Source organism: Crocodylus porosus, unplaced genomic scaffold (genome assembly GCF_001723895.1).
Source record: "Crocodylus porosus isolate Cpor-Errol unplaced genomic scaffold, CroPor_comp1, whole genome shotgun sequence".
In the NCBI taxonomy this organism is placed as follows: domain Eukaryota; kingdom Metazoa; phylum Chordata; order Crocodylia; family Crocodylidae; genus Crocodylus; species Crocodylus porosus.
The window spans coordinates 3722187-3737804 of record NW_017728942.1 but is presented as its reverse complement, the minus strand read 5'-3'; the positions used below and the strand labels follow the sequence as shown (position 1 = coordinate 3737804).

The window sequence follows — 15618 nt, the reverse complement described above, 5'->3', positions numbered from 1 at the left end:
GGCTAGACTTTTTCATTCCTCTTTCCCTAGTAACTAGAAGGAAAAAAACCTCTTGGAAACACTTTTAACCTGAAAGGTTCTCTTTAAAATGAGGAAATTTACATTAAAAGTGCTGTTTTCTAAATACAGATCTCATACAATTTGACAAGACTGGGCAGTGGAGAAGCAATGAATCAACCTTGCACGAAAGCTAAGTGTCTGGCATGAGGAAGCTCATGCAGAAGAAGCTGCAGCAAGAGGCATTATCAACCAGTGACATGGCATGAAAAGAGAATTCAGCTCAGAGACCCTGCACAGATTTGTTAGGGAAAGTGAGTGTTACAATGATGCAATCTGCAGATAAAACATTGCCCTGGAGTGGCACCCCTGGCATGACTGGTGTAAAGGGATGACCCCAGAGAGAAACCTCAAGTGGCTCAAAGCCAGAAAAACTGCAACACTACTCCAGAGCTTCCTGTTAACACCGCTAAGCTGTGGCTCAGAGAGAAGCAAGCAGTGGGGATTCCCTGCCCTGTATCTGCTCCCAGCTGCTGCACTGGCTTCTGCATTCACTGGGTAGCTGGTATAAAAATAGGCTGCTCTAAGTTGCTCCTGATGGTAGACTGAGCACAGCAGCTCCATCCTACCTCCGCTCCAGCTGGACAGCACCTGTTGGTTCCCCTTTGTTTCAGCACCCGGGGCAGTTGCCCCGCTCACCCCCTCCTTGCTACAGTACTGATCAGGCTCCACGTTATAGCCAGTCTGCAGCACAACGTGGGCATTGCTTCCAATTTAGGAGGCAGCCCACTATGTTGCGAGGGGCCAAGTAAGGTTAATGCTGAACGTATGGAGAGACACCCTAAATTTCCGCTAGGAAAGTTCTCTGGTCACCTGAAGTCCTGCTTCTGTGCATGCTCAGAACTGTTGTCCTCCTGGTAGGGCTAAGTACCTAACCAGGATCCCTGCTGATCCGCTTTTCTCCAATTTAAAAATAACCCCCAACTTTCAGTTTAAAAAAAAAAGGTTACCCCAAATCCACTTTTTCCATGATTTAAATGAAACACCACTAATATATAGATATATATAGTGGTGTTTCATTTTAATCATGGAAAAATGTGGATTTGGAGTTTCTTTAAAAAAATCCCCAATTTTTGGTTAAATAAACCAGAGAAAACTAGGATCCTTGCTGATCAGGGTCCCACCTGCATCCTACAAAGAAGCCAATGTGTGGTGGTGCTCTGAACGCACATAATATAGAAAGGGAGAGAGGAGGGTTGTTGGACGTCTCCAGCTGAAGCAGAGCCACTTGGCAAAATATTTTAAGAGTCACGGCTATGGAGAAGGAACACAACTCCAGACCTGTAAGCAGTCTTTGGATGAGGAGCTGGACTCAGGTCTCCCCTCACTCAAGTGTGTGTCCCAGTCACTGGGCTTTCAGCATCATTCTCCCTGTTTCGGGCCCAACATATCTCAAGTTCCTGGGTTTCTGCACAAGGACCTAGGTTTAACAAGATGATGAAAAAGTGAGCTGACCTCTGAACAGCTTACAGGCATGTGGTTAGGGCATTCTGGTCAGGGAGGTCTCCCACATCCTGAGTACATGTATGCTCTGAGCAACTTTACCAATGCCACAACACTGAGCTATTTTCATAAAGGGCAGCACCAGCCCTTTCCTCTGTAGCTTGGTAAAACAAAGAAATGCCTCCTGTGGAAAGGGAGGACTTGGAGCCAAAAGCTTTTGAACTGTGAATCTTGATCCAGGCATTTCACTAGCATAGAACTAAATATCTGAGTCCCTAAGCCTCCATTTTTCTTATTGTCTAGCTCATGGACCTCTGTGCTCAGTGTGCTGTGTTTTGGGAATCTCACCAGGGACATCTAAGTCCCTATCCAATGCATGGAGAGGCCTGGACACCAAACTCGGAGCTCTAGCTTCTGCTTTGGGAGCCAGGTGCCTAAACGTTTCAGTCAATTTAACTGTAGCTGTATCCCTCTAAACCAGTCAGCCCCAACCTTTTTGCCCCACAGGCTGGATGGGTGGCGCCAGGTCTATTCATGGGCTGGATCCTGCTAGTGGGCCCAGTCCAGTGTAAGGGGTGGGCACGGTGGGGGCTGATTCAGATGTGGGACTTGGAAATTTGGCAGTGCTGAAGAATTTACATGTTAGTTTGTTATTGATCAATATAAATTGCCCGTTGGTGACATGGCACAAGTTGTCCATTAGGACAATTATAAAAGTATTTTTTTTAAATTCACAAATGTCTTAAAGCAAAAATAGGGTTAAACATTTATTAATAAAAGAAAAATATGTCCTATTATCTCCTGATGAATTTAACAGGAACACATTATCCTCTTATTTCTACAGTCTTTGGCAGGAAAACAAATGGTCCGCATATCTTCCCTTTGGAGGTTTAAGGAGGAAAAAGGGAATGCAAATACCCACCTGGCAAAATAGACTTCATATTTATTGATATTAACCATCAAGATCAATGACTCTGAGTAAAGATAAATACCCTAGCTGCTTGATTTACAACTGTATGCAGTAAACCATGCAATACACACAAGCAGTTTTTCTACCCTAAAATACTTACAAATTTCATTAATATATAGCATTTTATTAACCTTTTTACTTGTTGAAGCTTGCCTATAAAAAAGAGAAGCGACTTGCCTACCTTACATATTATGCCGACAATTTAGTTAACAGCCATTAAAGTTCATTGGGGCATTAACAATGTATCAAGTATGATTAAGAACTGGTAAAGAGATAGATGATACCTTGAAGGTAAGAGTATGGGTTAATTCCTTTTTGTCAGTGTCATTACTACTTAAAAGAATCTTCAGGTTTCCTTCTATTTACAAGTCTGTCCAAGTAGAAATTTCTTCAGACCCCTTTAACCCAGGGACAGCCATCTCTTCAAACAGCAGAAATCCAGACCCCCTTCAGACATCCAAGTATCTTAAACAAGAAATCTTCTTCTACATCTTATAGGTAAAAATACAAAAAACACCCTTATAACAAGGGTAATTCTGAGCTTAGAAAATAATCACACATACTCCAGCTCCTAACATTGTTTTGTGTCCTTAAACAAATGGACCTACCTTTGCAGCTGTGTTGATTCCGGTATTTTTATCCATAGTGGTCAGCAGCTAACACCATCACTCGGAGTATTTATTAACTACCACAGTGTCACAGACACTTCATATATTGCAGAGTCATAGCGCGTCAGGAACTATTTCTCAAGTGTCTGACAACTGTTGTCTCAGAAGTATTTAGAAAGTCATACAAAAAGTTCCAATGAAAGCCAGTTCCTGTGACAACAGATAAGATTAAAAAGGAGGCAAAAAAAGGAGAAAACACACCAAACCGAAATAAGCTTCGAAGACTGAGAAAAGCCTGCAGAACTAGCTGTTTCCTTAATCTGTTTGTCATCGAATGGGGGCAAATAACCACACTCAGTAAACCACCTTCCTGCTTTGTTCCTGTAGTTCCTATTTTAGAAGCTTTGATATACGAATAACAGAGCTAAAATTGCTAGAATTTATCGAGTATCACAAGAGCTTGCATGGCACTTCAGAGATGTCATCCAAACATGCCAAATTTTATCATGATTTGATACAAAGCATTTGTTCTAAAATTCTTTGCTGCATCAGATTTTAAGCTCCACTGGGTAGCAGACTTTGATTCTTACATGCCTAAAGCTCCTACCAAATGTATACAAGCATTTTAGCTCATCCAGCCAGGAAAATTAAAGGTAACAAAATTACAGCAAGGAACCTGCTGTTCTGTATTAGCCGAGCAGTTAGTGAGATGTGCAAGGTCTGTCAAAATGCTGTCACATGACAGAGCCACAAGAAGCAGTTATCAATCCCTTCTGTCTCCTATCTTGTTTTCAGGGCCTCAGTATCAAGTTCCTTGATGAACGGGCAATCTGACATTGAAGGGTGGAGAAAAAAAAAGGAAGGTGGAACTTACACCACCACTGAAGCAAAATGTCTGATATTGTTGCTTTAGTCTGTGGCAAAACAGGTGCATTTCTGAGAGTCCCCACTGGTGAGAAAAAAGTTTTGTATAACTGTGTTGCTGTAGATTACTTCTGAGTGTTGAAGTACTACCTGCTCAGTTGATCTACCATGTTGTTTTGAAGGCCAAAAATGTGCAGAGCCAACAGCCCAATTTGGTTTTGAAACACTAATTCCAAAATGCTATATAGCCTCTTCAAGAGCCAACCTCCATCCCTCATGCCTGTTGACATAACCCATAGCTGTGGTGTTGACTATCAACATATCGATTATGGATCCTTGGAATAAGACCATACAGCCTCATCCCGAAGGTGACTTGGACACGTTTTCCACATGAGTGCACCCCTGAACACGCCCTGCCCACTTGCTCCCCAGTACAGTAGGTGAAGCTGATCCAGGGCTCACCAGCAGCCTCTCCCACGCTCAAAGACCAAATTCTTGAAAATAGCTGCAGGAGTATGCTCCTCAGGGGTCTTAACAGTGTATTTCTAAGATTGGGAGAGTACCAACATGAGTGGGTATGCGGTGCATGCTCAGCTGTGGAATGCTGCTGACGCAATGTACACAAGATCTTAATATCCTTCTGATTTCCTAGAAGATGCCATTAGCACTTTAAAAACAGTATTTTTCACCTCCTGCACTCCAATGTTTACTTCATTTTGCAAATGGAAGTGGGTTTTTCTCCTTAATTAAGTCCAGAGATTCCATTTGAGGGTCTGTCAAGAAACTAGCCTCAAGATAGGCACTTACCAGCTAATTTGTCTTACTAGTTCTCACTCCAAACTTGCTTTACTCAGCAGCTATCTAGATCTTACAGCAGCTCTCAGCATGTCTCCTTGGCTTGGAGACTCTTATGGTGTTACATATCCCTAAGATGTATTCTCTCCATTCCACAACCACTGTAAACCAGGCCTTGAATTTCACTGTAGAGGGATGCTTAGCCTCAGCTGTGGATGATGCAGTGATATTAGGAGGACTTCCTTCACTCTGCCTAGTTTAAATTATGGCTTGTATGACACCAAGTATCTTTTGCACATGTTGCAAATTAGGATACAGGCATACTGTCTTATTAGCTGCTGGATTTAGAAACTTATATTTAAAAGAAATGCTTTTTGAGTGACCCTACATTTTATATACATTCATGTATATGCAAATACACATATACGTACACACAGTAATACTCCCCCACCAGTCCTGATGATTACTTTGTCCAGCTGGTATTCTGCATGTCTGCAAATAAGTATTGTTTTTCTTGCCTTCATTTGCTTTGGCAGTCACACTGCTTTCTCAGGGCATACTTACATAAAAATGTTTATGGGTAAAAGGGCTATAAAACACTTTTCAGTGGTCTAAAGGTCTCATTAAGAAATTCAGATGAAAGACAAAGATTTCAAGTCTGAGCTTTAATATCAGAACTAAAAAAAAAAGTACATTTTGTTGAATTCAACTAAAATGATTTAAAAATGAAAGTCAAGTTCTTATGGCACAGGATTCTGGCTCAGAGCTGGAAGGTCATTTGACCTTTTAAAAAAAAAAATCACAATAAAAAGGATATAAAACAGACGTCTGCCTGTACAATGCATGAATCAGAACTGAAAGATGGCTTCAGAACTCATTAAAATATCTGGCCAAATTCTGCTGAATTCTAGTGCAATCCATTCTAAAAGATGGACTTCTGTAGGATTGCACAAGCCCAATCCAGAGCAAAACTGGCTCGTTCTACCCAGACTGAACAGGATTCGCTCACGCCTGTTCCCCCAACCCCCCAAAATTTAGACATAAAAAGTTTTTTTAAAAAGTGTCCTTGAAGAATTAATTTTATTTGAGAAAAAATGGTAAAGATGACTTAAAATTAGTGTGGCATCACTTCTGTAAAAATCCCACAAAAAACAGCAGGCACAGGAAAACTAAGCCTGAGTATTTTCATCTTTTTCCATCACATGTGAGACGTGAAGGACAGAACCAGCACGGCTCCAATTTTTTGGCAGTATAACCAGTACAAGATGGTATAACAAATCTGGATGAGAACCGTTTTATGAAACATTGTCTTTAATCTGTGGTTGATCTTCGATACCAAAATCGAGCTCTGTAGTCATCACTGCATGTCATGAAACCAGGATTGGTAGGAGAATGAACAATACAGCGAACAATGCTGTTATGACCCAACGAAAGAAGGTTCCTCCGTTCAGCAGTTCTTGAGTCCCAGCAGCAGAGACTTATGGTCCTTTCATCAGGAAGTAAAACATAGTCTTCCGTGTGGTTGAAAACTGCTTGCGTTCTATGCACCTGTCGTCCACTCAAACCGGCTCCTGGTAAAAGCAGTGAAAGTGTTCATCGAAAGGTTTAATTGAAACGTCAACCTAAATAGTTTCACTTTGAGGGAAGGTTTTCAGAGGTTCATAAAGTACATCTCTTCAAATATTAATGACTAAGATTCACCTACAAGGACCATTAATTTTGAGGATGACTTGAAAAACGGGGCTATTGAAGTTCTCCACCCACCATCAGGTTTCTGTTCTACTGCCTATTTACCATTTTTTCAGTAAGGGAAACAATACATCTCACAGTCTTAAAAATGATTATTTTACTAAGGCAAAAAAAACTTTAAAGTTGTGTAGACTCTTAAATATAAAAAACCAACACAGAGAAGGAAGGGGAGCTACTTGACTGTATAACCAAAGCCAACGAACTTTGATGCTCAAACACAATAGTGAAGTCCAAGTAAAGAATTGGATCACTGAAACTAGTACTGAACAGAGATCAGCAGACTACAGACAAATCTGAAGTGGAGGTAGTCCTCAATATCATCATTTTGTACATTTCGTCTCAGAAGCTACATAATTATGTTTCTGGAGATCTTCATTCCAACCCTCTCACTTACGAAGAGATATGAATTTGGAAATCAAAGTGAAGCCATTTATATTATTAGACACAGCTGGCAATCTCTACTCAAGAGGCACAGAGGCCTACTACTAGGGTACCAAACTTCCTGCTTGATGTGAATGATCTTGAATACTAGCCACCCTAGCTACTAACAGCAGTACTAACCATTACCACTACATTCCAAACAGTTCCTTCTTTGGAAAATATCTTGGAAAAAAGTTTCAGGAATGTAGTCCTACAGAAGAAAACTCCTTTATGTACTTTGTGGAAGGGTCAGTATAAGAGGAAAGGGCTTAAAAACTAGTCACTGATTGTGTCACTCAGCCAAGCCAGAATGTTCATAAGCATATTGCTCACAACAAATGCACTTTTATTTAGTACTCTGAAGTACTAGTAGAAAAATCCTTTAAAAATGCATCCTTGATAAATAGATTCTGAAAGAGGAAAAACAACAAAGAAACCTCACAACATCCTAGATATGCCATTACTCACAAATGACAAAACAAGTTTAGCTTTCTTGTAGAAAATTTCTAATCATTACTACTTTAAAATCAACAGCAGCAGCAACATTTTCTGAACATTTGTAACGCTTTACTTCGGTTTTTGCTGCACCCTGCTGGTTGAAGAACAGCACTACATTTCTACCTTGAATAAGACTGCAACACAAACATTCACTTAATTTACATGATGGGGTGTTTTTTTGTAGACTGAATGTGTCGCTTTGTTAACAGATTGGATTGCCTTAATATTTCTCCTTAATATTACATAGCTGCAGCAAAATCTACTTGTGCATGTTTCAAAGTTCTAGCCAACTAGAGAATGATATTTGATGCTGCTTTTCATGCTATGGAAAGCAGAGTAATGAGACATTTGTACCATAAAACAGGTCTGATAGGAAGGTCTCTAATTTCACCAGGTAAAGGATGTTGACCAGGACTCTAAAAGAGAAGTAAATCGATTTCTTTCTAGTGTTGTGCCTTACGTTAATAGCGATGGAAAAACAGCAAACGCTTCAGGGAACATTAGCATTTCAACTTCACAGAATGATTTTCACTAACTTTAGCAATTACTGTTTCAAGGGGCTGGACTCAAAGATCTTCTGAGGTCCCTTCCAGCTCTAATGTCTAGAATGTCTATGGAATAAAAGGTGGGCATCCCAAGATTTTAAGGAAAGTAAGCCTACCAGTATCCTGACTACATATTAACAAGTTTTGCATTTCATCAAGAATTACTTATCATGAGTTGATGGCCAAGAAAGCAATTTTTTGCTAGATAGGTCACATACCTGTATATTTGACCAGTGTTCGACCTGTGGATATTTCCCATAGTTTAGCTACAGAGTCTTTTCCACTTGACAGGATGTACTTTGAATTTTTGGAAAAAATTGCAGAACATACTTCAGCTCCATCATGTGCTTTCTCAAAAGTAGTGATGCATCGATTTGAAACGCCATCCCATAATTTGATGCAACCATCCTTGCTGCCTGTCACATACATATTAGCACTTGCATTGTAGTTAACTGAGCATATAGCATCAGTATGCTGATCTTGAGGATTACATGATACAAAACATTGAAATGTATTGATATCATAGAGCCGTAACGTAGGGTGCTGGGTACCAACAAGTATGAAGTCTCCAGAAGGATGAAAAGAGATTGAGCGTAACATTTCTGCTTCCTGTTTGATCAGAAATACATAATTAATATAAATACTAAAAATTCCAGGGAAAAGAAATGTGGTTAGGTTAGATTGTCAATTTAGAATTCAACACATATTTTTAATAGCAAAACATAATAATTCAGATTTGTCAGCGTTCAATAATTAGGCCAGAAAAAATGAAGACCAATCTCTTCCCCCCGCACTCTCCCTATTTAGGCTGCCTGCAGATGTTAAAATAAATAAATAAATAAATAAGTGGTGCTTTAAACTCAGTGTGCTCCCAGTGCCAACTCCAGCACAGGCCCAGAAGGGGCTTCACATTAGTTGGGCCAACTTGCCCAACATCTGTATAGTTTGGGCACTTCAGTGGAGCTTTTTTGGTGCTTTTATCTAATAGCTGATTGAATCAGCTTTAGATACAAGTGCCAAAAAGCCTTGCTGAAGCGTCTGATCTATATGCAGCCAGGTCAAAGTAACATGCTGCTTCTTCTGGTAAATCAAGTTTTTTGGTTTTTCTTAACATCTGCAAGCAGCCAGTAATACCAAAACTTTACTTGCAGCCCTACATCAATTTTCAAATCTCATTTGCATGGGCAGTGTGCGGAAGAAGATTTCAAAGCTTATTTGAAGGGGCAGCCAGGGAATCTCTACTCCCAGCCAAACAAACAATAAAACTTTCATTGTTCCAGAAAACGCGTGCTAGAAACTCGGGAACTAACAATTACAGATTCTGAAAACTGACTATTTTTTAAAAAGCAGGCAGGAAAGCATTAGACTTTCAGATCATAATCGTAAAAAAGTTAGGGCTGGAAGGGATCTTGCGTAGTGTTGCTCAAAGAAGGACCAGTCCCAAGTATTATCATCCCAAGCAAGGTCTTATACAAAAGTTCTTCCTAACATCTAACCTAAACTTCTCTTGCTGCAACTTGAGACTACTGCTCCATGTTCTGTCACCTGCCACGACTGAGAATAGTCCAGCTCCATTCTCCTTAGGTAGATGAAGGCTGCTATTAAACACGGGTGTGTGAAACAGACCCTATTTGATTTGGATTTGGCCCGAACTGGGGACAGTGATTCGAGTCATTGATTCCGATCACTGTCCCCGATTTGATTCGGCCAAATTGGAAGATTCGATGCTGATTCACAGAATCAGCGATTCAGACGGACAACTTTATGTTTTTTCTACATACCTCAAAGTACCAGCGCAGCTTATAAACTCTGCGATGCTGGGGTGGATGGAGCATCCCACAGGAGTGTGTGGGGGAGCCCTCCACATGCTTGACGGCAAGCCCAGAAGTGGACCAGACTCAGGAGGCACCTGTCACCGAGCTGAAGGGAGTACGGGGGAGCCCCCCCCCCCGTATTCTCCCTGGCAGACCCAGAAGTGGACCAGAACTGTTTCTGGTCTGCTTCCAGGTCTGATGCCGACTGCACTGGGGAGCCCTCCACACTCCTGTGGGACACTCTATATGCCCCAGCATCGCAGTGTTCACGAGCCACCTGCTACCTAGAGGTAGAAAAAGCATTTAAAGCTGTGTCTATGTCCGAATTGCTGAATCTGTTTGAATCAATTTGGAGGGTTCTGATTCAACTCCAGAAGATTAAAGGGTCCTCCGATTTGATTCAGAGATTCAGCCACTGAACTGAATCAGGGACCGAAGCTTATACAGCCCTACTAATATATCCCTTCTCAGTCTTCTCTTCTCCAAACTAAATAGGCCCAGTTCCCTCAGCCTCTCCTCAGAAGTCATGTGCCCCAGCCCCCTCACCATTTTCACTGTCCTCTGCTGGATTCTCTCCAATTTGCCCACATCCTTTCTGTAGTGGGGGGCCAGAGGGAGTGGGGCAGGATGTGCAAAAATGGACAGAGTACTCCAGACGTGGCCTTGCCAGTGTCAAATAAGAGGGGAAATCACTTCTCTCAATCTGCTGGCAATACTTCTGCTAATGCTGCCCAATATACCAATAGCTTTCATCACAAGGGCACGCTGTTGGCTCATATACAGCTTATTGTCCACTGTATCCCCCAGGGCCTTTTCTGCAGAGCAGCTGCTTAGTCAGTCGGTCCCCAGCCTGTACCAGTACATGGGATTGTTTTAAGTGAAGGACTGCAGTTGTCCTTAATGAGCCTCATGAGATTTCTTTTGTTCCAATCCTCCAATCTGTCAATGTCTCTCCAAAACCTACCTCTACCCTCCAGCACATCTACTACTTTCCCCAGCTTGGTGTCAACCACAAACTTGCTGAGGGTGTGATCCATCCCATCTTCCAGATTGTTGATGATGATATTGAATAAAACCAACCCCAGGACTGACCCCTGGGGCACTCCACTTGATACTGGCCAACACCTACACAATGAGCCATTTATTATTATCCTCTGAGCCCAACAATCCAGACAGTTTTTTTTTTTTTAATCTACCTTGCAGTCCATTTTTTCTACCTACCAGTACAGTACTCCCTTAGCTTGCTTGCAAGAATGTAGTGGGAGACTGTATCAAAAGCCTTGCTAAAGTCAAAGCATATCATATCCACAGCTCTCCCCACATCCACAGAGCCAGTCATCTCAAAGAAGGCAATCAAGTTAGTCAGGCGAAAGCACGTTATTTACCTAGTTTACCTTATCACAGGAGACTGTCTGGAAGTTACACATACAAACACATATTAAATTAACTGCTATTGTGCATTTTGTTTGTTTGCCTGAAAGCTTTCAACCTCCTTTTTTGATTTGTTTTTGGGCTATAACACCTTACCTGGATATATTTGAAAGCTCTTTTTGCAGAAGGTTTTGAATAGTCAAATAATTTGAGCGTGTAGTCCCTTGAACCAGAGGCTAGGATTTGTTCTGTTGGGTGAAAAGCCAGACAGGTAACCTCATCCACATGATCATAAAGAGTTCGAATAACAGGATGATTCTCCATGTTCTGCTGAGCTGTCTCGTTCATCATGACCTACGAAGAACACTGAAATGAGTTAGATGCCTAGAAGACGGCATGATTCTGACAATGAAAGAAATCACTATCAAATATTTAATTTAAAGCTATGGTTATAGTATAAAAAATACTTATTTTATAGAGGATAAATTGCCTGATTTGCCAAAAAAAAAGTTAAGCACGCAGGGGTTTTTGTGTCAAAAGGCAGTCACTAATCATTCTTTCACTTAACAAATATTTTATTCAGAGAAGCAACCAGACCCATATAAGAGTAAACAACTTGTTCAAGATCAAATGTAAAAGCCAATTCAATACAATTCAAAGGGTCAGTTTGTCACTACGTCGCTCTGAATTATGGTACTGTACCATCTCCAATTAAAAAAAAAAAAAAAAAATCACAGAGTTGCATTAATTTTGATCAGGATAACATGAAGAATGTGTACTACAACTAGTTCTCACAGATTCTATTCAACAAAAATATACCGTTCCTAGTACTGGCATCCCAGGTTGATGAAACAGTTTAATAAGGATGTAGCATTTTAAGCATTTATTGATCATTTATGATTCAAATAATACATTACCTCAATGGGCATGGCACTTTTTGCCAACATTCTCTCTGTATCAAGAATTTTTATTGATGCATCAGCAGATCCTGTAGCTATCAACTGACCATCCCTGCTGTAGGTAGCTACACGACATGGCCCTTTATGAGAAGTGACGTAACAGGTCTCATATTCAGAAGCCTCAGGGGACATAGTCTGTACATCTGCATCAAATTCCAAGTCAATTCCAGTGCCTGGAGCTACTGTATCTGAGCGCCCAATAGCATACTGAACTGCACTGTCATCATTCTCCATCCCTGAAAGAAGAGAAATTAAACATATCAGGTATCCTTGCAAAAGTTTTTACCACAGCCAGGACAAAATATAGTCTTCTGCCAACAAAGTGATGCTGGACAAAAGTATGCAAAGATGTGATCCCTATTCAAGACAGTTAGCAGAAGCTCCTAATACAGATGCAGTTACATCAGCAAATCTGAGATAAAAAAACTTTGTTATGACCACTGAGATAGTTTTAAAGTGCCTGTAAAATGTAAAGCACATATCTGCCACTTCTAGTGACATCCCCTTTACTTATAATGGGATGTATACTAAAAAAACCACACCTCCTAACATGAGCTAAAAAAAATCTTTAGTATTCACAATGCAATGAAGAAGCCAAGATTACATCTATAGTCACCTTTTCAAACAAAAAAATTGCTTGCATATAAGTGGATGTTTGAAGAGACTGAAGAAGAGATATTTATAGAACTGTTGTTTGGGGCTCAGTGAAGAAAACCAAGATTCATCCACAATAAAGCAGTACCATTGATAAGAATGGCTAATCCTCTTCATGCATGACATACATTTTTCAGATTCTTTTCCTGCAGGATGCATCTACACTGGCAAGGCAAGAGTCAGGTCGGCACTGAAAAGGACAGCTAACACTCTTTCTAATTGGACGCAACTAGAACTGTATGGTCTAGTGGTCAAAACAGTAGATTGAGACTCACACTTGAATTTTTATTTCTGGCTCCACTACCGATTTGGTTTGAAATCAGGATACATCAGTTACTCTCTCTTTCCTAGTTTTTTTCACCTCTGACCTATCTGCTTAGCTTATTTAAATGGTAGTCTTCCAGATCAAAGCTATTTTTAAAATATGGTCACTGCCTTGAGACTTCTAGATGCTACTGCTACTAGAGCACAATCTCTATAAGAAATTTTCTGTTACGCTGCATACTCCAATGCAGATATTACTTGGTGCCTGCTGCCAAACATGAAGTTTATGCTGTACACTGTCACGTTGTGTCTTGTCCAGTCAACCAGGCCGCACTACAGCAGATTTGAATGCTGATCTGATAAGCAACATTAGGGTATGCAATGCCCCTATTCCAGCAGACCCTAAGTGACTTAGGACCTACCTGCCCTTCCTCAAGCCATACTTCCTGTGACATATAGCACAAGGTATACAAGATCAAGTTCAATCGGTTAACTAGGGGTGCACCAATAAGAGATTTTCTGGGCCGATACCAAAAGCGCATCAGCTGATATCAGTCCAATTTCCGATACAGCTGGTAAGTCCGTTGTGGTAGAGGGGAGGAAAGTGGGGGGGGGGGGCAAATCAACGCCCCCCCACCCATGGTGAGAGAAGGGCAGGGGCAAGCGCTGCCCAGCCAGGGCAGAGCATGGGATGCTACCTTCCTCTGTAGCCACCCCCGAGCCCAGCTCACACAGAGAAGAGCCTGCAGCTGCAGCTCACCTGCTCTGCACAGATCTGGGGGCACATGCCCTCCTGGGGTGCAAGCAGTGGCAGGAGCCACCCCCTCCTTCCCCCCACCATGAGGAGCTGTGGCTGTCGTGTGCCCCTCCCACTCCCTCCCTCACCATTGGGGTGGGCATTGATCTGCCCCCCACCAAGCCCCTTCCACCACATCAGACTTACCAGCTGCGAGCAGCTCTGCTCCTCGCTGCCTTAGTGCTGCACTGCAGCTACACGCATACATGAGCACTTATCGGCCAAATTACTGGCCACATTGAGCCAATTTCCAATACAGCCAGTTTTCTTTATATCAGTACTAATCCAGTATCAGACTGATGTAACGGTGCATCTCTCCAGTTAACCATTCTGCAGTAAATTAACCAATGCAGAACTCCATGCTGCTATGGCTAAACTGCTTTTGGGATGTGAATAGTTCAGCTGTTTTGATGCCATGCTATAGTCTAGGTGCACGTATGTCATTAAAGGCAGGACTGCCTCTTCTGGGGCCTTAGACCTTTGGATTCCATTGCCTTCCAAAATCCTTAAAGCAGTTTACATTTACAGCCTTCAAAACACAACAGGACACACGGGTTGTCCACTTTCTGCAAGGACAGGTGGGCTGAGTACAGCTTATGTTGTTCATATGGAACTGATTACATCAATTTCTATGACCTTTATTACCACATGATCTGCTTTAATCCAGTACATCCAATGAACCCATGTATTGTGATCCCAAAGGCTTTCAAAACATTCAGGGTACTCTATAAGCATTTTTGTACGTGGCAAAAGCCCAAACTGCTTTTGAAAGCCTTACATTTAATATTTTCTATCCACAACAGAACCAGAGAAATGGGATAGAAGGACACCGGAAAATCATCCAATCTAAACCCTAAATCAAAGCAGGATCAACACCATCCAAGACACTAACAACAGAGCATCATTAAGAGTGATTTTTGCATGAGAGATTGGAGGTCACTGTATACCTGCACTGTAACCAAAGTTGAATTTCAAAATTCCTCATTTATTGGCATTATAATTTACAGCTTACCTAGTTTAATTAAGTGCAGCAGCTGCTCAGAGGGTGCACAGACTGACTGTGGTTTTATCTCATTTATCAGGCCATTGGCAATATTTATGTATCCATCATACAGCAGCTGACTAATAATCAGTTTATACAATTGCTGACGATCTTTCAAGCTCACTTTTGTTCTATACATTGCGAGCAAGGATTGCCTTGCAGGCGCCTGAAACAAAGATAAAAAAAAAAAAAATCACAAAATAAAGTTGAACCAAACCACTGTTGCCTTTCATAGAAAAGTGAACCAAATGGCATTTTTCAAAGTTCTTTAATGCAGATAAAGTCAATTAAAAAACATATTGTATGGGGCAGGATTTTCAGCTTGCAATCAAAAGTAGAGGGCAAAAAAGATATTATATATACTGGGGGAGAGGGGGAAAAGAAATGCTCAGCTGGCAACCACAACTAGAGGCTAAAAACCAAGGTGCCAAAAGAGATGACAAGAAGTCGTTCCCGACGGCAGTGACAGCAGAGGAGCACGCTGGGCCACTAGCAAGCGTGGGGCTGCTATGCCAGGCTGACAAAGGCCGCCAAGGGCCAGGAAAAGGGCAGCGGCGCCGCCTGCAGACGCGGTGCTGGCAGGACCTCGCTCCGCGGACGGGGCGGACGCGGGGCCAGGAGCGGAGGGGAAGCCGGCCGCGGCCCCGTGGCCCGCGCGGGCGGGAAGGGGGCGTGGGAGACTCGCGGCACAGGAGGGCGGGGAAAGAAAACCCGCCCGCCAGGACAGCGGCAGCCGCATCCAGCGGCTCCCGGGGCAGCGCGGCCGGGC

The 15618-nt window shown here is 41.9% G+C and overlaps 2 protein-coding genes across 3 annotated transcripts in view; both read right to left on the bottom strand.

Moving 5' to 3' along the window:
- CASS4 (Cas scaffolding protein family member 4) overlaps nt 1–5281 on the bottom strand; it is a 30689-nt gene extending 25408 nt beyond the window's left edge. For both annotated transcript variants that reach the window (XM_019548164.1, XM_019548165.1), the window contains exon 1: nt 3079–5281. In XM_019548164.1, the coding sequence (XP_019403709.1) occupies nt 3079–3114 (36 nt within the window). In that variant the 5' untranslated portion in view covers nt 3115–5281. The remainder of the gene's footprint in view (nt 1–3078) is intronic.
- Nucleotides 5282–5387: 106 nt separating this feature from the next.
- On the bottom strand, nt 5388–15037 carry CSTF1 (cleavage stimulation factor subunit 1). The gene is made up of 5 exons (XM_019548166.1): nt 14820–15037; nt 12052–12329; nt 11291–11488; nt 8168–8558; nt 5388–6308 (listed from the first exon to the last, which is right to left on the bottom strand). The coding sequence occupies exons 1-5, from the start codon at nt 14986–14988 to the stop codon at nt 6049–6051; spliced, it is 1296 nt and encodes a 431-aa protein (XP_019403711.1). The 5' UTR covers nt 14989–15037; the 3' UTR covers nt 5388–6048.
- Nucleotides 15038–15618: the final 581 nt, after the last annotated feature.